Raw genomic sequence first — 25,315 nt, 5'->3', positions numbered from 1 at the left:
AAAAATTTTTTTTGGTCACAGGAGCTCTTTTAGGCATGTGGTAGATACCCTCCAAATACTCTACTGACAGAGAAAAAAGACACTTTTTATTTGGCCATAGAAAGACGGCAGTATATCTTATAGAGAGAAAAATACTTACATCTTCTGTGTCTTTAACCCGTAAAATCTGTTCCCTCAGGTCCTGTAAGTCATTAAATGTGGACTGAGCTGTAATAGAATATACTAGTGCAAACCCTTGGCCATTCTTCATATACAAATCCCTCATCGCTGTAAATTGCTCCTATAATAAAAAATACGCAATTATAAACATGATTTCTTGAACATATATTGGAATAACTTAAATGAGAATAATCACAAGTGAGCTACTGAATTTTTTATTACATGCTATCATGACAATGAACACAAGACATGATCCGTGGTTTCTAGAAACTCTGAGATGAATGTTCCTGTTGCCTACTTATGTGACTCGCAACGATAACAATAAACTGGAATCAGGAGGGAAATCTTAACCATCTTAATTTGCTTTTATGTGATTTTGGAAACTTTAAATTCCTTTTTATATACAGATTCTAAGTAAATTATTTTGATGCTACTAAAGATGGCCTCCAAGGTAGTGCTGTTAGAAAAGAGAAGTCCAAGTATGGACTCTTTGAGGCTCTCCAACAGTAAGAGGCCGGAGAGATGAAGACGAATCTGGAAAGAAGACTTAGGCACAACCAATGACACAGGCAGAAAACCAAGCCTTTCGGGAAGCCGGATGAATAAAATTTTACAGAAGATAGTGATCAACTGAGTCAAAAGTTGCCGAAAAGTCATGGGAGTTGAGGATATATGCAGGGGATTGATTAAAAATGACAGACCATGGACTTAAAGCTGTGTGAAGAGGGGGTTGAGGATATGAAGGATAATTAAAGATATTAGGATAAACTGACTGCAGGGAAGTTGATGGCTATGAAAGGAAGTGAGCTGGAAAAATAAGAGGCGCTGAATGGAGAGTAGGATGCTTGAAGACGAGATCAAGGTTCTATTACAACTATTGGGGTAAGCAGGAGTAGCATCATCCTTACCTAAACACAAGAAGAAACCCAACACATAGGTGAACTCAACATAGAATTTAATAGTGATGTGTGGGCATTAAGTATATCATAGATGGTTTCGTGCACATAAAAAATTTAATAAGCCCTACATTTAGAGAATTTATTCCTAAACAGAATAGTTACTTTTACGTAGAGGAATTATTCAGATAACAAAACCTATTCACAAATTCAAATCTACCAAAAAAAGAGAGAAAACATCCTTACTGTTCCCGCTGTGTCCAGGATTTCGAGCATACACTGTTGGCAATCTACTTCAACTTGCTGTTGGGGTTGGGGCGGGGCGAGAAAAAACAACATCAAAACGTCAGTCTGTTTTCCTCCCACCTCTTTACTCAAAGTATCTATTAACAACTATAAAGCTTTTCTTCAGTTTGCTGTATTGGTCAAGACTTAACTTAGTACTTAATTTAAATAATTAAGAATCAGGAACATTCTAAAAATATTATAGAAGCCATGGCTGTTAATACTGAGTTTAGATATTTTCTGACCACTGAAAACTTTTAAGTAATGACTTGTTATTGTTAGAAGGCAAATGGTCATACTCTGTGACTTAAGAAAAACTACAACAGGTATACAAAGAAAACAAAGCAAAAACATATTAAACAGCTCAAAATGTAGACGAGGTTTTGAGGTAAAGAAAATTTTGCCAACTTATCATGTTCAAGTTGTTACAAGTTTTACTGAAATGTTGCACCTTAAATTTAACACACGAGAAAATTTTAAGAGATAAAAGGAACACAGAAGTGCTAAAATAAATAACAGTGAACTCATATAGTCCTTGAGACTTCTTCAACTTGTTTGGAAAAGCCGTGTGCATATGGTGAAATTTTATACACTGAATTCTATTTTCCCAGTGTTTTATAAAAGAAGCCTGGCCTAAAGGAAGTAGCAACTATCAAAATGCAAAAAATTTTTAATAAAGAAGGGATTAAGAAAGTATTCGATCTTCAGCATTCTAGGTATATATCTCTGCTTATAGTTAAAGCTTTAACCAGCAACTTATTTGGGAGAAATTTCAGTAATGCAACACTGTCTTCTAAAATTAACCTAAGGACTATTTTAAATTCTTCTTCTGTGTCAGATCTGGGATTGATGAGGAAAATTACTGGCGGCCACAAATTCACTGTTCTACCATTTACATGGGACTAATGTAAAATGAATGAACATGCCCGATTTGTAAATGGGCATGTTCAATGAAAAATGAAGTAAGTCTGTAGTTTCTCACTGTTCCTACAGCATGATTTTGTATCCAACTGGCAGATAACAAAACTGCTCTGCCACTGTGGCTTGATGAGCTTAATTTCTTTTCTTTCTTCTGCTGTTTCTTCTTCTTCTTGCTTTTGTTTTGTTTTGTTTTGTTTTTTGGTATATTGTTGGCTACTAGTCTTTCTTAAAACACTGTCCTTCCCCACCCTTCCACGACTATAACAGGTTTGGGAAATAAAATCATAAAAACGTTTCACAATTCTAGCTGGTCTTGTAATTATGTAAAATAGTATTTTTTGTAAAGACCAATGTTTTCCTTTTAAATAAGCTTTACTTTTTAGAGCAGCTTTAGGTTCACAGCAAAACTGAGCAGAAAGTAAAGAGTTCCCATATACCCCTCTCCTGCTCCCCACCAGCCCACCCCATCATCAGCATCCCACACCAGAGTGGCGCATCTGTTAGAATCAAAGAACCTTCACCAACATGTCATTATCGTGCCCAGTCCAAACTACATATTATGGCTTTGTTCTTGGTGCTGTACGCTCTATGGGTTGGGACAAATGTATTACGACATATACCCACCATTACAGTATCATACACAATCCAACAACGAGTTTTTTATAGTCTAAAGATCAAATATCTTTAAAGTTATCATATAAGTAAATATAAACTATCAGTCACCGGAAAACTTCAAGCATAAAAGTGATCTCAATTTTAGTTCACAAAGAGTTCATCAAAAATATACCTACTAATTATATGCAATTTTTCTACATTAAAAATATTTCCTATCAGGAAAATAAGTGCATTAAAGAACAAATTACTAATCAGGAATAGAACACATAGCTCTCTGTAGCTAAGTAGCATTCTATGAGAAATATTTTGTCTTGGTGAAACTTTTAAAAACAGATACAGAACACTTGTATCATTTTTCAAAATTATTTTTAAAAAGCCATTCCATGGATCAAGTTTTAAAGTCATAAGGAACTACTTATAAGAATGTGCGTACACGTTTCACATTTTACCTTTCTGTAGGAATCTTCTATCGTTGGGTCATATTTTTCAACAAAAATTCCCTGAACAAACTGAACTGTCTAGAAAAAAAAAAAGCAGAGAAAAGTTAAGGACTTGAAAATCAACCCCTCTTGAATGTTATTTAACCTTACAATGTGGTAAAGATGAAACGAAATTATGTGAAAATTCTGGGTAAACATGTAAATGTAAAGTATCATTTTTCAATAAGGATACACCCGTAACTATGAGCACACTTATTATAAAAGGAGATGGACATGCTAAAGACTGCAGGCAACGCTGTGGTGACATTACACTGTCAAATAAACACTAGACTGACTTTTAAAGTGCAACAAAGATACGGTTAAGGACACAGAGTCTAATTTACTGAAAAATGAAAATTCATCAGTAAACTCCTATTACTCCTTTATGTATCTGTAGTAACTTTTATCTCATGCCCTTAAAGGACACAGTCAAAAAGTTCTAAATTTTAAAGTCTTAAAATAGTCTAATTGTGAGGGAAAAGAGTAAAAGAAATTAAAATTTATAGAATTTATTAAATTTATAATCACATTCCAATTTCACATTCCCCCCAGAAGCAGTTATTTTTCCCATTTGCCAGCTGAGATGCAAACGTACAGCTTCCTTATTCTAAAGCCTTACTCTTTCTATCTTTTTCAGGTCATCTACTTTTATCTCTAGGGTTTCTGGAAGCTCAAACTAGAAACTAGGTATTTTATCATTTGGTAAATGAAAAGTACAGAAGATGATTGTGAAATATTTCCTGGACAGGTTCCGGTACACTGTTGCCTTAAAAGCGAAGGTAAGAATGTGGACTGAGGTCAAGTGGGCTGAGATCATCTACAGTTAAGTTACCCAGAGGAGTATTTTATACACGATTTTTGCTTGAGCTAAACAGATGAACTTGAATATAGTAAACTAACTTCTTTCCCCTACTAAGTGGCTATTTTTCAAAAGAAACTCAGGGTATAATCACACCAAAAACTTTATTTTTATCAAAGATCTAATCACTTCATCTTCCTACTACTATGTAACATAAATTTAAATATGAAAAACTTCCTAATATGCTTTAGACTAGAACAGAAGTTCTCAAAATATGGTTCAGGACAGAGGTTTAGAAAAAAACTATTTCCCTAATAATGCTATGACACACTCTCCCGTAAATGCACAGTTTTCCAAAGGGTATGGATATACAACACATGCTATAGCAAGGAACTGGATGCAGAAGCAGGTATGAGAACCAAAGTGCTTTCTATAAGCCAACTGTTAGAGGGACTTGCAAAAATGAGAAATGATCTCACGCTTCTAACGCCTTTCTTACTAAAAGCAATGTTTCATTACTTCTCTGAATCTTGTCCTCTTAGTTCTCAGAGCTATTTCATTCATTCATATACCTTTATTTTATTCCCTTAGTTTTCCTATTGGATCCTCTTCTTCCTTCCTCCCCTACTGCCTTTTCTGTAACAATCACTCCCTCCCACTATCTTTCCTCTCCACTGGACTGCCGCCTCCAGCATACAAACATGTACTCCTATCTCCCATCCTACCCACAAAAACCTCCTATAATTCCATGATCCCTCCAGCTTCTGCCCCCTTACCCTGTTCCCTCTCAAATCAAACTTTTTCAAAAGTCTACAATATGGTTCCATTTCCTTAGCTCTTATGTACTCTTCAACCCACCCCAGGGTGGTTATGGCACCATCACCTTTCTAAAGCTGCTTTTATCAAGTGCAGCTACCTCTATGTTCCCATATCATCTTCTTCCTCTTCTTTACTTGACAGTCAAGTAAAGACACATTCTTTCCATTCAAGTATAAGACATGTTCTTCTGTGCTGGATCCTTTGATCCCACCTACTCTTTTAAAGGCTGAGAGTTACTCGAGAGCTCAGTCTCGAGTTCTTCTCTTCTCTCTCCAGTCTCTCCCTAGACAACCTCGTTGTTCCTATGGATTTTTATTTTTAACTATTTTATTTATTTTTGAAAAGGTAATTCATGGACATAGGACAAAATACAAAAGACACAAAAGATTATGCAGTGGTGACTATAATCCTACCTACCACCACTATTCCCAGCTACCTGACTCCATTCCCATGGAAGGAACTGTTATCTGTAGCTTATTTACCCTTGCAGACATAGTCTGAAGTTTATAACATCTCCCCCATCACTCTCCCTCTTTTATAAAACAGAAGTGGTAGTCTGCTCTATTTGGTATGTTTTTCCCCCCTGAAATAATATATCTTGGATATCACTACATATCTATATATGTAAAGCTGTTGCATTCTTTTTAATGGTTATATAGTAGTCTATTCAAACTATGTATTAAAAACTTACTTTACTAGTCCCTACGATAGACATTTAGGTGGCTTTCAAACTCTTGCCACTGTAAAGAATGTTGCAATGGATATCCTTAACCATGTCATTTTGTACATGTAAACTTTGTGTGAGGTAAATTTCCAGAAAGGGACTTGCTAAATTGAACATTACATGCATTTAAAATGACAGATTTTCTCAAACTTCACCACAGAGGTACTAATTTACACTCCTAACAGAAACCTAATTCTCATGAAATTAAATATTACTGATATACTCATGGCACCCCAAATCATATCACAAGCTTCTCTTTTAAGTTATTATCTTGAGGATCTAATTGTTTATTTGATGCATTTACTCGAACATCTCACAGACATACCAAATTTGACATGACTCTTGATTTTCACTCTCAAATTTGTTCATTCTCCAGTGTTTCCCTTCTATTCACATGGTCCATCCGTAACATTAGCAGTTCAACTAGAAATTTGGGAGTCATCTCTGACAGCTCCTTCTCTCCTAGTCCCCACAGCAATCCAGCACCGAGTTACGTCAGTCCTACCTTCTAGTTCATTCTCAAAACATCCAGTTTTCTCTTCATCGCTGCTATGGTCCTACTATACGCTTCCACAAACAATAACCTGGTGGATTACATGAACTCCCAACTCTCAGAGTAATGTCTTTCACACCTACTGTTTCTCATCTAAGTTACGCAAAGTGCACTCTTTACAACATACATCTAATTTTGTCGCCTCCACTTCCAGCTCTACCTTCAACAGCTTCTCATAGTCATTGGGAATCAGTTCCAAGTTCTCATATGATCTTCAAGTCATGATCTGGCCCCTGCCTATCTCTCGCCTCACTTCCCTCTACTTTCTCCCTTGTTCACTCCTGCCCCAGCAACTGTGACCTTTCTCTTAGTTGTTTAATGCTAATTTAGGTTCACATGTCATAGGGGCTTAACAATCTGTACTTTTCTTTCCAAGTATCTCTCTCATAATCAAGTATTTCTTTGTTTAATTGCATATTTATCACATCCTCCACAATAATGTAAGCTCTATGAGCAACTGTGATGGTTTTTGTTTACTGTTGTAACCCTATAGTCTGACATTGTAGAAGCTCAATAAATATTTATTAAAAAAATACAGATCATAAACAAAAAAAAAACCCTTCATTCCACTGAAGTCTGGGGGCGAGTAGGGCAGGACTTACTCCACTGGTACCTGTAATGATCATTCTCCCCTACTGGAATGTAAGTTTCTCAAAAATGAGAGCAATCTTATTCCTCTTTGAATCATGAACACTACTAGTGCTTGAAATAGAGTAGGTACCCAATAAATATTTGGTAAATGAAAGAATGAATGAGCTGCCATTATAAAACTACACCTCCATGGTTACTAAATGAATCCCTGTCCCCTCTGGGCCAGATATTAGGCATATAAAAAATACTGCCACCTTTTCTCTTTAGTGAACAGAAGTTTCAAAGCAAGAAAATAATGTTCTTCTTGCAGTATCCTAATTAGTTATAGTTACATGGCTAACTTACCAGAGCAGACTTCCCCACGCCTCCTGAACCAAGGACCACTAGCTTGTACTCACGCATGATGTGGTCTGTTTAAATACTGACAATCTGAAAAAAAAAAAATCAAAACTTAGTAAATATGCTAAGATTAGCCTAAGTATGTACAACTGTTACATGAAAATGAGATTTTGTTTTTTGTTTGCTTTTCCCCTTAAGACTATCAAGGGGAGACAGAGGCGACACAGCAAAATCATGCTCATTTTAACATAAGTGTATAGAACTACTGCCAAGAATTTTAATTCATTAAAGATCATCTTTGACTAGCATCGGTCAGCCTGTTCACGTTACTTCTGAGAATGTTTAACCAGAAAATAAGATGATTAAAAGTAGTGGTTGTAACTATAGTCACGAACACAATTATTTATGAAGCTATCATTTAAATGTGTGTACTTTTTTGAAAAGTTCACTCATGAGCTTTAATGTACATGCTATTTTATTCTCTTAAAATATCATATAGTAATCCTACACTATTTTGTTCATTATTGTATTAGAGCTGAACCATGTAAAATGTTACCTTGAAATTAGGATAGGAATGGAAGACTGTCGATGAATGTTAAAACTCTATAGGTAGGTGTTAGTAATATGCTCCAGAAGGCCCAAATTTCTAGAGATAAAAAGTGAATATAAACTTTTTCAATTTCAATTTTCAACTTTTTGAACTCCAATTCTCCAATGCTATCTTTATTTATTTATTTTTTTGTACAACCCCTTGGAGTACCCTTCTAGTTGCTAAATAGATCCATGGTTATCTTAAAAGGTAAAAAGGGCAGGAAAGAATTTCCAATGGCTCTGATGGAATAAGTAGGAATGGACTTTCCATCCCACAGTAACAGCTAAAACACCAGACAAAATATATGAAAACAAATGTTTTCAGATATTGGACAATAAGCAGTATAAGACTCTGATCTCTGAGGGGCAAGAAGAAAACAAAGTGAGACCTATGACTGCCCTGGCAATGCCCCGCTTGAAGGCACTTTCATCCTGTGGTGCAGGGAGGAAGAGCTCAAGCAGAGACCAAAAGCGTGCCAGAGAGACTCTGCATAGAAAATTCCATTATCTGCACAGTGGTCCACCTGAGTCTGTGGCCAATCTTTAAGGCAGGTATGCAGGATGAACTCCATGAGGTAAGACAAAGAATAGGGATCTACAAGCGAAACAATTCCCAGAATGCTAGGAAATATTGGTATTCTGACCAGAAAAGTCCTCCTTGCTGAAAGACAGGCAATGAATTCATCTGTGACTCCAGAAGATTCACACTTGAATAGCAGAGGTAAAGATGCTCTAGAGTAAAAAGATGTTCTAGATGCTTCCTAATAAAGCTTAAAAACAAGCCTCAAAAAGATAGTCAATCCACAGGTAACTCAACTGCTTGTCAGAACAAAATCCAAAATTCAGTAAAAGAAAAATTATTTGTCACTCAACAATGTAAAATTTACAATGTCCATAGCATCCAATAAAAAATTAGCATCCAATAAAAAATTAGCATCCAATAAAAAATATGACCTGAAAACAGGGTGAAATGAGGCAATTCTAACAGTCCCAGAAATGAGAAAAAATAGTAAGGACTCTAAAACTGCTATTATAAATATGTTCAAGGATTTAAGGGAAAATACAATGAGGAGAGAAATGAGAGACATAAGAAAGAATCAAAACCCACTTCTAGGGTTTGAAAATATGTATATTTGTAAAGAAAGTATCACTGAATACGATTAACAGTATATTAAATACTACAGAAGAAAATATCAGAGGCGCTAAGATGCAGCTAGAAAAAACGTGAGCAGGAGGGAGAAAAGAAGAAACAGAAGAAAACAGACGAGGAGAACTGCAGAACAATATCAAAAATATTTTCCGCATTTGATAAAAAATATATATCAACAGATTCAAGAATTTCAATGAACCCTCTCCTCAGTATAAATACAAAGAGAAGTACAAGGCACCACAATCAAATTCCTGAATAGTTGTCAAAAAGAGAAAATCTTATAAGCAAGAGAAAAAAGTTTAGATGCAGAGGAACAAATTTAAGAAAATATGTAGACTTTTTGACTATGCAAGACAGAAGAAACATCTTTAGATGCTTAAAGGAAAAAGGGTCAACCTAGATGCTAAATACAATGAACAGTCTTCAAAAATGAAAGTAAAAGTTTTTTTCAGATTAAAAATAAGTTGGATGGAAAAAAGTCACCAGCAAATAAAAAGCAAAGGAAGTTCTTCAGGTGGAAGAAAATGAATAGAAAAAACTTGGATCTACATAAAAAAATGAACTGCTGATAGATACAACATGGATAAAAATACGCTAAGCAAAATAAACCAGACAAAAAAGAGTGAATACTATATAATTTCACTTATATAAAATTCTAGAAAAGGTAAACTAAGTTACAGCGCCAGAAAGCTGCTTGGGCCCAGCGGTGCCAGGGCGGGAGTGATGACAACGAAGGTGCTTAAGGGAACGTTCTGGGGTGAGAATGAGATGCACCTCGACTGCGGCGGTGGTTAATGGGTGTATACATTTATCAAAACTCATCGAACTGTACATTTAAAATAGGTAAATTACACATTATATGTATATTATAGATCAACAGAAGTAGTTTAAGAAAATTCGATGGGAAAAAGAGGAAAATTTCTCAGAATACCAATTACATACATAGTGTTATGAACTGAATGTGTCCCCCATAAATTCTTAAGGTGAAACTCTTCCCCTAATTCGATGGTATTAAGAGGTGGAGCTGTTGGTAATTAACATTAGATGAGGTCATAAGGGCAGAGTCCTCAAGAGTGGGATTAATATGTATTTCCCAGCATCAAGTAGCTCAAGGAAGAATTAAAAACAACTACCACACGATGTGAACAGTTACTACAGAGACAACATTAAAGGGCTGGAGAGGGATGGAGGAACAGAGGAAGAGTGCAAGACAGTTTTTCGATTTAAGATGCATAAGAGCTAAGTGAAAAACTGAATAGGAATGTTCCAGGTATGCAGGGAAAGTCACTCTACGCAGAGGAAAGAGCTTGAGCAAATACTCTAAACCATGAAGCAGAGAAGCTCCAGGGAATACCACATAGCTCGGTGTAGAAAATGAGGCTGGGTATGGAGACTGGGTTATGCTTGCAAAGGCACTTGCCGTGTTAAAGAGTTGACATTTTATTTAGTAAGCAATGGGGAGAAAACAGTGATATTTTAAATAGTAATATAGTTAGATATATATATTCTGGAAAAGTAATACTATATATAAAATGGACTGAAGGAGAGAGACTAGAGGCAGGGAGAACAGTTAGGAAGCTACTGTAATATCTCAGGTGGACAATGACACAGTGGCACCAGCACTATGGCTGAAGAGGGGACAATGGCTTCTGAAGGTAAAACTGAGAAGACTCTGTAACTGATTAGAGGTTATTATTATGGGGCATGAAGACGAGTCAAGGATAACTCCTAGATATCTAGCCTGAATAAATTAGGTGGCTGGTAGCATATTTCCCATTAAGATAGGAAATACAAAAGGAGGTTTAAAAAGAAAGTTAATAGTTTCGGCCGAAAGTTAAGTTTGAGATTCTTATGGGAAAGCAGGTGAAGACATCTGATATATATATTTAAAAATCCAGGTCTGGAAGCTCAGTAGAAAGCAGTGGGCTAGGGGTCACAGTTGGAAGAATCGTTGTTATAAGAGATGGTAGTAGCTGAAAACACAGTAGATGGGATCAACCAAGGAGCATTTATTCAGCGAAAACAGAAGAAAGCTAAGAACCGAGCCCTGAGAAACACCCACATGTTACTATATAGACAGACAAAAAGCCTGAGGAAAACGTGAGGTAGGAGAGGTTTGAGCCAGATACCAGTCATCCTATACCCACCTCTCTGCATCAGGTGGTTCTCTAATTTCCATGAAAAAAAAAAAAAAATACTATTAAATGCAGGTGCATATGTTTGACCCAGACAGATCTCCAAATTCTAGTTCCCCTTCCAAGCCTCAAGTGATTCTCAGTAAGGACTGCTGTCATTTTAATGAGATGTGAATTCATCATTTCTCTAATCCAAAAAATATGTTATCTTTCAAGAGGGAATCCTATTATAGCAAGGCTCATTTGTACTCCCCAAATTGCCTCCTGGGCAACAAAATTTGAGGAAAGCACTCTAGACATAGCCAAATTATTCTGGGTATTCTGTAACAATAAAGTATTTGGCCCCTATTCCTCAATTCAAGTGGTAAGATAGTCAAGTTCCAAAGACACTTTTCTATGTATAGAAAATTACTGTCTTTACACATAACAAATACCATGGCTTATGAATGTAAATCCACATGCACACATGCAAACACAAGAATGATACCACTAAGAAAACACTTTTACAATCTATTAAAAAAAAATTTAAATGGAAAAAAAGAAAACACACGAATACCCAATAAAGAATAATGTAGATTAATATTTTCTTTTTAAAGGGGTTAGTTCTAACTTATTACTGCCAAGTTAGAAAACCACTATGTTCTTCCAAGCAAATCTCATGCCTTTTTATGGAGATCTCTTGTGCCCTGTGCTCCCAACACAGCACGAGAAAATTTCTCACTCTGGTTAAGATTTCCTGACAAATACGGAGGACAAGAATAAACATTACACAATGTTTAAATTTAAGTCAATCTTGAGTCCCTGACATTATGGTCTAAAGTTATAATATACCAATTTTTTCATTCTTCTTTTAGCAAAAGTACTTCTAAATTTCACAAAATAACCTAACTTGATTGTCTTTATGACATAAATTGATCCCAACTTTGTTTTTAAATATGTAAACTAATTACAAGATGAAATAGTTTCTCCTGAACAACTAAACTGACAAAACAAGATTTATTAAAGGAAATTTAGTTCTGACAAGAAATTTTGGCAAAAAATTATTTCATATTAAGAAGAACTGAAGGTAGTTTCTTAACAAGCAGTTATTTTCTTGGTTATATTTAAACATTTACAGAAGCCACGAGTATTTTAAAACTGACAACTGACCACAACATGCTGAAAGTAGGGTGGTGGTAAGTATAAAAATCATGGTTTAAGATTTAACTTTCTGAAATAAAGAACAGTGCTCATCATAGTACATCATAATGGAAATTCAACTTTTTGTAACATGAAATCACATTATTTTCCTGTTGAATCTTCTTGATACTTTTCCTTCTTGTTCTTCTCCAGACTAGTACTTTGAGGAGGAAGATGTATATAGATGTATAAAATGATCAGACATAATGTACTTGTAAATGAAGTTTATAAATTAGTCTTAACACTTTTAAAATCAGGCATGCTCAGCCCACCCGTACTTCCTACCCTTTCCCACAATGAAAGGAGATAAACTCCTATAAATAGAAGATGTCAACACAGACTCTCAAAAAGAGCAGATAATTAATCAGATTTGAGGAAAACAATCAGAGGCAATAAATTCAACAAATGAAACAAAAATCAAACAAAACGCCTATAAAAGATTATAAAGTAAATTTAACAACCTTAAAGAAACTTGTGAAGTTACCAAGTCTATGAAAAAGACACATTGGAAACATAGGAAATAAAATATTACCATAAAAAAAAGTTTAGTAGACAAGTTGAAGAAAAAAATGGATAGAACTGAAAACCAAGTTAGTGAACCAATGTACCGAAACCACCCAAAGAATGCAGAACAAAAGGACAAAGATGGAATTTATGAAAGAAAGAGGTAAGAAGAATATATTCCAAGTTCTATCAGCTAACTGACAGAAGTCTAGACGTTGAACAGAAAAATACAAGAAATAATAGGACATTTCCAGAGGTAAATTAAGAAAGTTAGGAATCCTCATTTCAGTGTCAGATGAATGCAGTCATCATTATCATCATCAGATTTACAAATGAAAACACTATAGTTGAAACTTCAAATCACTAAAAGTTAAGACAAAAATCTTAAAAGTTTCTAGAGAGAAAAAATATATTCCCCTCCCCTTGAACATGGGAGAGTTTAGTAAAACAGCAGAAGTGATGTCGTCTGATTTCTGAAGCTAGAAAGGGGCCCAGAACTGTCCAGCTGCCCTGAAACTGCCACTTTGGAGAGACCACAGAGACAGTGTGGCCTGAGGAGCCCTAGCTGTTTGCATCCTTCCTCTCAGAACCATGAAGAGTCAAGCCTTCGGGATGATTCCAGAGAGCACCACCTGTGGGCAACACCCTGAGAGACCTCAGGCCAGATCCACCCCGCTGAGCCACTCCCTCATTCCAGAGTCAAGAACTATGAGCAATTCCATGTCAGTGTTCTAGCCACTACATTTTGGAACGGTTTGATAACTAAAATCAGAAGAAAGGAAAAATGGACAAACTGCAAATAAATAAAAAGATGTCAGACAATCCGAATACATCATTAACTACATTAATAAGTATTCAATAGGAAAATTAAAAATTACAAGGCAAAATATGCAAAAGTTGAAATTATATAGACAATTTGACCAAATAATGAATCAACTTAACCCAACAGATCTATATAGAACACCACACTCAACGACTGCAAATTATAGATTTTTTTTTTTCAAATGCACATGGATCATTTACGAGAACAGATTATGCTGAGCCACAAATCAGGTCTCGACAAATTTCAAAGGACCGAAATCATAGTACAGTGTATATTCTAACCACCATGCAATTAAACTAGAAATCAATCCAACTACCTAATCTCAAAATGTTTGTAAGTTAAACATCACAATTCTAAATAACACATGGATCAAAGGAGAAACCAAAAAAAAGGAAAATAATTCAAGGCATAATAAGAAATCATGGCAAGCAAATAAATCAGTAAAAATTACACCTAGAACTCTAATTATCACTGTAAATACATACAAAAAATCTAGAAGTAAAACTCCATGATTATCTCAACACTTAGGTTTGGGAAGAGTTAGAAAGTAAAGGCATGTTAGAGTTTTTCTCTTGCTTAGGAAAAGGATGAAGATACTGAATCTATATATACACATTGAAAAAAATCTAAACGTGAAAAATATGTCGATGACTAGATTATAACTTAAAAATTACTAGAGAAAAAATGGTAAAAAACAAAACAAAACAAAAAAACCCTGACCAATTCAACCAGTTAGAAAATAAAAAATAAACAACAGGAAAGAAAGGTAAACAAAAGATAATAGGAATAAGACAAAACAGATCAGTAGCCCTAATACAATAAAAACGAATCCTCTTACATCCTAATTTTGCAAACCACAAATGATTAACAATCTGACTTAGAAAATGTAACAACCTTAAAGAAACTTCTGAAGTTGCCAAATCTATGTAAGACACATTAGAAACTTAGAAAATAAAATATGACCATCTCTCTCTCTCTCTCTCTCTCTCACACACACACACACAGAGTAGATGGGCTGATAAGAAAAATGGATATAGCTGAAAACCAAGTTAGTGACTCAATATACTGAAACCACCCAAAGAATGCAAAACAAAAGGAGAGACGTGGAATGTATGAAAGAATTAAGAAGGATAAATTCCAAGTTCTACTAGCTACAAATTCTCAATCATAATCTCAAATATCTCTATTTGATTTTTCTTCACATCTGGATTCTGCTTAGATAACCGTTAGATCTTCTCGTGCTCTTTTTATATTAGTTGGGACATAGACCAAGTTGCTGCAATAAGAGACCCTACAGTGGCTTAAACAAAATTCAGGTATTTTTCCCCTCTCATGTGTCAGTCAGAAGAGACAGGGCGAGGGCGGGTTTGCATCTTAGCAGTCTGCGAGAGGTAAACTCTTCGTCCTTGTCATCCTTCGAGTATTGCCCTCTTCACATAGCTAAAAGCAGTTCGTCACTACGTCCACACTCCAGTCCACGGAAAGGAAGGAGGAGGGAAAGGGGCATCCCTTTCCTCGTACAAGCATGACTTTCACTTGCATCCAAATTGCCAAAACCTTGTCACACAGTCAAACCCTACGGTCACAGAAAGACAGTGAAATGGAAGCTGTAGCTGGACAGCAAGGCAGCCAAGGAATATATCCACTACTGAGAAGGAAAAAACAATCAAGGAAAACTAGCAATTTCTGCCACAATTTTCCAATTCTCTTTTCTTCTCTTACGTATTTTCCATCCCTGTCTCTTTATTTTGGTTCATTTATCTTTCAGATCGTCTACTAGTTCAATAATTCTCTAGTCTATTATTAAAACTATTGAGTTTTACATTTTTTAATTTATAACTTTCATTTCTAGAAGTTCCTCCCCACCTTCCCTCCCCAAAGAGTCTCACTCTCCTTCTCATAAGCAGCACAGTGAAATGTTGAAAAGACTGAACTTAGGATCCACACTGCCTGGCCAGAATCCTGCTCTATGGCCACAATCCTGCTCTACCACTTATAACCTGACTACACCTTTTCCTCCTAATGCTGAAAACTAGGAATGCTTCTAATTAACGGAAGGGAAAATATCACAGTATCCAAAATGATCCCATACTCTGTGACACTGGGTACAACATTTGCTCCTGGATCCTTGGATCCATGAGCTGTCAAAGGAGTAAATGCCTGTTGTATTTTAGCAATATAGTAAAGGATCAAAAAGTACATCAAAGTGGACCCCTATTATCATCACAGGCAAATAAGACATCTGTGAACTGTGAAGAAAATTTTATAGGCAGTGACTGATATAAAAAAAAAATTTATATTTTAAAATTTTTGACAAAAAAAATTTTTTTCCTTAAAAGAGAAGGTTTACTAAATTAGGTTTACTAATTTATGCTAAGTATAGCTAAATATATCAATTCCAGATTCTCGATAAATAATACATTTCCATAGAGGTATTTACTCTAACCTTATTCCCTTGGCATTGCCACATAAATTATATAATCATAATTTCAAAATTTAAGACTAACACAAAAACAAGCCATAGCTAATTAAAAAGTATAAATTTAGAATAATTTCTAAAGCAAAATGGCAGAACTGTCTACATTTCTGAAATCTTTATTTTTTTAAAGACTACTTCTTATAACCAGCAAAAATGCTGTGACCTTCCCTGGAAAGTAATATGATATGGCCAAGAGCAACTGAATTTTATTTATCATTTATAAAGCTCTTTCCTTTAATATTTTTTAGTTCGTCAAAATCAAAACTGTGTATCATTATCCTCATTATAAAGATGAGGAAACCATACAAAGTTTAACCTGGGTTAAATGACTTAGGCATGAAATAACTAGGAGGCTGTACTCAAACCCATGCCTCCTAATTTTAAATGTCATTCTCTTTTCAACGTATTACGCTTTGTTATATAACAACAAAAGCAGCATACATTTACTGAGAGCTTACCATATGCCAGGGACTGCTGTAAGATCCTCGCTAAAGGCTTATGAGGTAGGTACTAGTAATTTGCCCAAGCCACATATCTAGGAAGAGGAGCTGTGATTCAAACTCAGGCAGTCTGGTTCCAAAGTTCACACTCTAACCAACACGCTAACCTGCCTCTACTTGTACATGTACAGAGAAATTTGCATATGTGGAGAGTATCTTTGGAAGGAAACTCAAAATGAGGGGATATGGAAAGAAGGGAGATTTTTCACTTTTTGCTTTGCATGTATTTCTTGAAGTCAGGCAGAGGAAGGGGGTGCAGGTAGAGGGAGTATTATAACAGATGAGGAATTCCATGAAAAAAGGCACAGATTCAAAAGAATGAAGACTCTGATGAAAAACTATTTTTAAAAAAAGTCTAGGTGGCTTGAGCACTTACAGTGAAAGGTAGAGGGAAAGGAATGAGTACAGATGTGGTTTAAACAGTAAATCGGCAACCTACCAAAGTCCCTGTATGACATCTTAAGAACTTGAAACTTTCTGATCACAGAGAAGAAGCCACCTAAGGTTTCCGAGCAAAGAATTTGCGAAAGAAAAAAAAAAACTATAAAAAAAACTATAAAAATTGTACAGGTTGGAACAAAAGCACGAGACACTAGAGTAGGAAGACCAACCAGTTAAGAGGGCAAGGAATGGGGCTGAGATTTGAAATAGAGAGTCAATCTTAAAGTAGGGAACATAGTTCTGCAATGTTGCTGTGAACATCAAATGAGATAATGCATACATAGCACTTAGCACAGTGACTGACAAATATTATTCACTAAAAAATAACTACTACTATCACTGCTTTACTACTTAAGTAAGTAGGGTGTCACTGGTATTTTGAGAAGAATTGTGGAAAGGTAATATAAGACACGAATGGATAGCACTGTCATATTAGGAACCCCAAATCTGGAGCCAACATAATGAAATTTGATTCTAAACCTTATTGAATTGAAGGGTCCACAGTTCCTGAAAACCATAAACACACAGACGGAAGTGGAGACCTAGGAACTCAAATTAATAACCTCTGATTGAAAGGAAAGATCCTTCTGCTGGCATATATGGATCCAAAACCAAGCTCTGTGTATTGTATGAGCCTAAATTATCTGACCCTATTAACATGCAATTTCCTTAGTAATAAAACGAAACTAGATTAAGACAATGCTCATGAAAATGAAACAATATAACATGTATTAGGCACATATAAAATGTCTAAAACAGGAGAAATTAAATGCTTTTTCCTTCCCAAAGGGAAAACAAATAAGAGGATCAATGTTTTGGTTTAATGAGAACATTGCCACATTAGAAACTATGGTTAGGACCCTAACTTATTAGTCTGTTTGCTTTCATAACTCACATTTGTCTTACCAAGGCCAGAATGTCATGACTTTCCAATTCTCATAAACTCTGACGTTCTATACAGGTTCCAAACTTTCTTTTTGTATGACCATCAACCCTAGCAGACTGAGCTACCACCAGCTTACACCTAGATCACTGTAATAGCCTCTCATCTGATCTCTCCCCACATCCAATTTCCCGACTCCAGTGTTTTTTCCACAATGGAGCTAGAATGACCTTTATAAAGAGATTAATCATGTTAGTGACCCTCTTCCCAAATTCCTCCAGTGATCTTCCACTAACCTTAAGGATAAAGACCAAAAATGTTAATATGGCCTACGAGGGTCTGCACAGCTTGGTCCTTAATTCTCAGTCTAGCTTCATCTCAAAATGTGCTCCCACTTGTTCACAATGCTCTAGCTAAACTGGCTTTCCTTCATTTTCTCCAATGTGCCATGCTCTCTCCTGCCAAGGGCACGGACCAGCTGATAAAATGTTTTGGAGAAAAATGAAGGAGAAAGGGGAATAGGGAGTCCATAGGGCATAGAGATTTGTAATTTGAAAAAAAGTGATACTGAGCAGAGACCTAAAGGTGATGGGAAATTAGAGAACACTTATGCAGACATCTGAAGGAAATACATGGAAAGGTCCTGAGATGCCAGGTAACCTCCATCAAGAGAAAGGAGGGCACCCTAACTGGAGGGCAGTGAGGAAGTGAGTAGTAGGAGATAAGGTAAGAGATAAAACGGACAGCTAAATACAGGCTTTTAGGCCATAGTAAGGACTATGGCTTTTACTTGGTATGAGATGGTAAGTCATTGGATGGTTTTGAGCAAAGGATAACAGGTTATACCATACAAACACTAATCAAAAGAAAGCTTGAGTAGCTATATTAATTTCAGACAAAGTAGACTGCAGAGCAATAAAAATTATCAGGGATAAAGAGGGGCATTACAGGGAGAAAAAAAAGAAGAAAAAAAGAAAAAAATTTAAATCATTTCTATGGCTTTTACTTGGTATGAGATGGTAAGTCATTGGATGGTTTTGTGCAAAGGATAACAGGTTATACCATACAAACACTAATCAAAAGAAAGCTTGAGTAGCTATATTAATTTCAGACAAAGTAGACTATATTAATTTCAGACAAAGTAGACTGCAGAGCAATAAAAATTATCAGGGATAAAGAGGGGCATTACAGGGAGAAAAAAAAGAAGAAAAGAAAAAGAAAAAAATTTAAATCATTTCTTCAATTAAATAAATTAAAAAAATAAAAAATAAAGAGGGGCATTACATAATGATAAAGGGTCAATTCTCCAAGAGGAGATAGCAATAATTAATGTGTACGTGTCTAACCATGGAGTGCCCAATACATGAGGCAAAAACTGATAGAAAAAGGAGAAACAGATGAATCCACTACTATAACTGGAGATTTTAATACCCCTTTATCAGTAACTGACAGATCCAGCAGGCAGAAAATCATTAAAGATGAAGCTGAAGTGAACAACACCATCGATCAATTGGATCTAATTGATATTTACAGAATACTTCATCCAACAACAAAAGACACATTTTCAAGTGCACATGAAACATTTAGCAAGACAGACCATAATCCAGACTATAAAATAAGTGTTAATAAATTTAAAGGAATTTAAATCACACAAAGTATGTTTTCTGACCACAATGGAATTAACTTAGAAATCAATTACAGAAAACACATTTTAAAAATCTCCAAATATCTGGAAACTAAATAAACATACCTCTAAATAATCCATGATTCGCAGAAGAAATCAAAATGGAAATTAGTATTTGAACAGAATGAAAATGAAAATACAACAGATCAAAATCTGTGGAATAGAGAACCCAGAAATCAACCCTTATATACATAGTCAAATGATTTAACAGAGTGCTAATACCATTCAATGAGGAAAGAATAGTCTTTTCAACGAATGATGGTAGGAAAACAGGATATTCACATGTAAAAAAATTAATTTGGACCTATACTTTACACTTTATACAAAACTTAATTCAAAATGGATCAAAAACTTAAACATAAGAGCAAAACTATGAAACTCTTTGAAGATAAGGAAAAGCTTCAAATAAACAAATAAACAAATGAAGAAACCAGAAAATAACAAGTGCTGGTAGGATGTGGAGAAATCAGAACCCTTGTGCACTCCTGGCGGCAATGTGAAAACATGGAGGTTCTCAAAAGATTGCAAATTGAATTACCATATGATCCAACAATTCCACTTCTGGATATACACCCAAGAGAACTGAAAGCAAGGACCCCAAAACAGGTATTTGTAGTATACCCATGTTCATGGCAGCATTATTGACAATATCCGAAAGTAGAAGCTACCCGAGTGGCCATCAATAGATGAAGAGATAAAATGTGGTAGACACACACATACACACAATGGAATATTACTCAGCCCTAAAAAGGAAAATTCTGACACATGCTACATGGATGAACCTTGAGAACATCATGGTAAATGAAATGAGGCAGGCATGAAAGAATAAATACTATAAAATTCCACTTAAAGTACCCAGAGTAGTCAATAGTCAAATTCATAGACAGAAAGTAAAATGGTGGTTGCTGGGGGTGGGGGAGAAGGAGGAATAGGGAGTTAGTGTTTAATGGGTACAGAGTTTCAGTTTGGGAAGATGAAAAAGATTCTGAGGCAGGATGGTGGTAACAGTATCACAAAAATGTGACTATACTTAATGCCAATGAACTTACACTTAAAACAGTCACAATAGTAAATTTTATATTGTGTATTTTGCCACAATTCTAAAAACAAAAAAAGGTAATTCACCATATTAATTAAAAAAAAAAAAAATAGGTAGAGAAGCCAGCGAAGCAGGTCAATAAGCAGCAACCAGTGAGGTAGGAGGAAAACCACATGAGGTTTCTTGGAACAAAGAGGAAAAAATATTTCAAAGAAGAGGAAGTGATCAACTCTTACATGCTGATGGCAAGTTAGATGACTGAGAACTGACCACTGGAGGTCACTGGTCACTTGAAGAGCTAACTCCAATGGCATAACCTAGGGACAAAGGCCTGGGACTGGGAGGTAAGAAATTGGAAATCACATGATAGACAATTTTTTTTTTTGAATCTGCTTAAAGAACAGAGAAACAGGATGGACAGGACTACAAGGAAAAAGGATTCTGAGTTCAAGAGAGGTTTTGTTTTATTTATTTTTACAGTAAGCAGTTCAGGGCATCAGACATTTATGAATGAACTATTCTCAAGACTGGGTTCACTGCCTGACACTAGCAGTTACAGTGCTGCAATTCTGAATCCTACCTTTTCTCTTTATACATTATCTCACCATTGTTTTTTCTCAAGGTCATTATATTTTTAAAATAAAACTCTTTAACAAATAATATTACAATAAGTGTACAATGATTTAACTATCCTTTTTGCTGGTTATGTCCAAACGTTATGTCATATGATAGATAACGTTACAATGAATCTTTGCACATAAGTTTTTATCTAGAGTTGTCATTTTTTTCTTTGAGTTACATATTCAGATGGATCATTAACTAGACCTAAGGTTAGGAACATTTTTAAAGTTCTTCATAGATAATTAATAGTTTTATCAATCTACATTCCCATCAGGAATATATGAGTCCCATTTTACCAAATCCCTAACAGCGCAGAGTTGCAGCTTAAAACTTATTTCAACTTAAATATTCTTATTTTCTTAATTATATCATCAAAATGTCTTATCATTCTTTAACTGGTGGGGTAAACTGTTTTTCAAATATTTATCAATCACACATTTTTTCTTTGGTGAACTGTTATTTTTCCATCATCTGTCTTTGAAAAAAGTTTTTCCTATCAGTCTGTTTTGTTAATTATTATTAATTAATAATCTGTTAATTATTAATAACAAAAGGACAGCCACCATTTTGATTATTCCAGGTTTTCCCTCCAGGTGTTATTTTAGTTGTTTATCATATTCAAGTTAATTTTTGTTAATTATGTTTAATCTAACATTCCTTTGTCATTTTCCCTTCGTTGTTCACGATTTGGTTTATTACTGCTAAGAAAGGGTATCAGTGGATTAAAGCGAAAGACTGGATTTAGAAATGAAAGTTCTGTTGTAAGGAAGTTAAGAGTCTCTTGTGCTATTAATATCTGGTTTATTCTGGTCTCCATTTAAATGAGAGTTCAGAAAGTTTATATGTCTAATAAATAAGTATATAATAAAATCTGGTAAAAGCAATTAGAACAACAGGACTTGGATTCAGTATGCTGTAATTAAGTGCTGGCTCTAACCACTTATCAACTGGAAGACTGTGGACTTCTAAACCTCACTCAATTCTCATAATCTATTAATAGAGGCATCACACTTACTGAGGGCTTACTATGTGTCAAGCATGATTCTAAGAATTTTACTTTTGTTGACTTATTTAAAATACAGCTCTAGCATATTATAATCACCACTTTACATAAGAAAAAACATATAAGCTAGAGAGGTAAGGTAACTCACCAAAACTCACATACAATTAGTAAATGGCAGAACCAGGATTTGAACCTAGGCTTTCTTCAGTGCCCCCATCCTGGCTTCTACTCACTCTATTATATGGCTTCTTTCATCTTTAAAATGGGAATGATACCATCTATCTCATAGATGGGTGAAAGGATTAAATATACATGAAAGAACTTTATAAAGTGTAAAGTGGTCAGGTATAAAGAACAATAGTATTATCAAGGATATTTTTTAAATAACAAAAAAAATGAGATACTTTGTATGACTTAAAATTGGTTAAAAACAAAACAAAAAAGATGATACAGCAAATTTCTCAGAGCATATACGTACTGAGAACTAAAATCCTTACATTAACTGTGGCGGACAGCCCTTAGGTCTTGCTTTCTGGCTGAAATAAAAAATTCCTGCCTGAGGCCAGAAGAATATATAATTTATTCCATGAAAATGATCGCGCATTCATGATAGCGCAAAGCGTGATTCCTTGGAAGCCAAATAAGCTAAATATGCCAGTTTAGAAGTGCCATGAAAACCAGACACTCAGCTTGTCCGTCTTCCTCTTGCATCTCGCCATGTCTTCCTCTGCTGTGAAACAACAGTACCTTGTTTTGTACCCCTTCCTGAGATCTGTAATGCCATACATACCCACTTCCTCTTTTTCTATCCAAATTCTCCATGCCCTGTGGAGTGCATTTCCAGCTCCAACTTCAATGCTGTATCCATTAACTCATGTCTTTAGTCTTTTCTTCTTTACCTGACCTCTCATTACTTCTTTTATACACTCTACCTGGTCTCTGGTAACATTTTCTTTTTTTTTTTTTTGAGGTATAATTCAATTACCATAAAATTCACTATTTTAAAGTGTGCAATGCAGTCGGTTAGAGCAGCGGTCCCCAACCTTTTCAGCACCAAAGACCGGTGCTCCTATGAGAATCTAACACCTGATGATCTGAGGTGGAGCTGAGGCGGTGACGCTAGTGCTAGGGAGCGGCTGAAAATGCAGATGAAGCTTCATTTGCTCACCTCTTGCTGAGGCCTGGTTCCTAATAGGCCACGGACTAGTACTGGTCTGCGGCCCCAGGGTTGGGGATCCCTGGTTTAAAGTATATTCACATTTCATCACTCTTAAAAGAAACCCCACATGATCAGCAGTCACCTCCCCCTTCCCCGTCCTTCCAGCCTCTGGCAACCACTATTCTACTTTCTGTCTTTATGGATTTGACTAATCTAGACATTTCTATAAACAGAATAATAGAATATGTGGCCCTTTTTTTCCAGCTTCCTTCATTTATAACGTTTTTCAAGGTTCATTCATGTTGTAGCATGTATCAATACTTCACTTCTTTTTATGGCTGAATAATATTCCATTTTATAGTTAAATCATGTTCTGCTTATCCATTCATCAGCTGATGGACATGAGTTATTTCCACTTTTTGGCTATTATGACTAATAACATTATGAACATAGTGTACAAGTTTTTATGTGAACATGTTTCCAATTCTCTTGGATATATATATCTAGAGTAGAATTGCTGGATCATATGGTAACTTTATGTTTAACTTTTTGAGGCATTGCCAAACTTTCTACAGCAGCCCTACCATTTAACAACATTCCACCAGCAACGTATGTTCCAATCTCCCCATATCCTTGTCAACACTTGCTATTGTCCATTTTTTTTATTACAGCTTTTCCAGTGGGTGTAAATAGTATCTGACTGTGGTTTTGATTTGCATCCCTCTAATGTCTTTAGTTATATTTTGATTTGATATACATCCTCTAATTCATTGTCAGCAAACTCTTTCTGTCAAAGGCCAGATAGTAAACATTTTATGCTTCGTGGGCCACATATGGACTATATTACATATTCTCCTGTTTTTTTTTTCTTTTAGTTTGTTTTTTAAACGACAAAAGCAAAAGCCATTCTTAGCTTAAGGGCCATATAAGAACAGGCCTTTCTTTCATAATTAGCTTTGCCCTCTCTATCAATATCAACTTTGCGGAAAGCAAGGTAAAGACTATTTTGTTTTCCTTCATAGTGACCTGCACAGTGCCCATGAATACAAGAGCACAAGTTCTAAAAATATCTGAACCGAACTTCTTGCACAAAGAGTGTCCCCAGTTTAAAAGAATATTATGTATCTCCCAAGTATTTACACACTATAAGTTAAGCATACTAGTTTTCTAAATGATTACTAAAAGTAAAGTCATTTTTTCTTTTGAGAGTAGGCAGCTTGACTAAAAATACTGTAAGAATCAGAGAAAAAAACTTTTCATAATATCCTTTGAATCAAAATTATATTTAGTCTATTAACATCTCTAAGTTCTAAAGCAACAAATAAAATTAAAATTAGAGTAATATACTATGGCAGAACTTGATATTCACTCTTCTAACCTGATATATAGCCCTGACCCCTACCATTAAAAAAAAAAAAAAATCAAATCAGAAGATACATATTTCTGGCAAACATGAAAATCTGTAATTTTAATAATTTGACTTTTACATTCTAGAAATGATAGGTTGTTCATATAGAAGGAACTGATTCTACAGAGAAGTGCACTGATATAGAAGAATGAAAACTAATGTAAGAGATAGCAGACATAACTAGCTGGGCAAGTCACTGAACTTCAAAGCCCAGATTTTTTCATCTTTAAAAGTAGACAGTATTCCATCTGTCCCACCTCTTTATAAAATTGGGAAGATCAAATGAGACAAAGTTTATAAAAGTTTGTAAAAAGCCCTCTATAAATATCACTCATATACTGTTAAGAAGAATTCTAAACCAAAATCAAGTTTTCACTATTGAAACAAATAAATATAAACAAGAGTTCTCTGGGTCTTCATAATTATAACAAGACTTTTCCTAATGGTCCCAAAGACATCAGTGAAGCCTAGGGTGGTTCTTTATTAAGGCTTTCTAACAGGCGAATGGAAATCAGCACACTCTGGTCTCACATAAA

General features: G+C 35.2%; 1 protein-coding gene across 1 annotated transcript in view; it reads right to left on the bottom strand.

The window, feature by feature from the left end:
* The window catches only part of RAP1A (RAP1A, member of RAS oncogene family), a 60,936-nt gene that overhangs the window by 9,713 nt on the left and 25,908 nt on the right, over nt 1-25,315 (bottom strand). Inside the window, exons 2-5 of the mRNA XM_039841190.1 lie at nt 7,187-7,270; nt 3,326-3,394; nt 1,302-1,358; nt 140-280 (exon numbers count right to left, since the gene is read on the bottom strand). Of these exons, the coding sequence (XP_039697124.1) occupies nt 140-280; nt 1,302-1,358; nt 3,326-3,394; nt 7,187-7,243 (324 nt within the window). The 5' untranslated portion in view covers nt 7,244-7,270. The remainder of the gene's footprint in view (nt 1-139; nt 281-1,301; nt 1,359-3,325; nt 3,395-7,186; nt 7,271-25,315) is intronic.

Source organism: Pteropus medius, unplaced genomic scaffold (genome assembly GCF_902729225.1).
Source record: "Pteropus medius unplaced genomic scaffold, Ma_sr-lr_union100, whole genome shotgun sequence".
NCBI lineage: Eukaryota > Metazoa > Chordata > Mammalia > Chiroptera > Pteropodidae > Pteropus > Pteropus medius.
The sequence above is the reverse complement of the archived record's forward strand: the minus strand, read 5'-3'. Positions and strand labels throughout refer to the sequence as shown.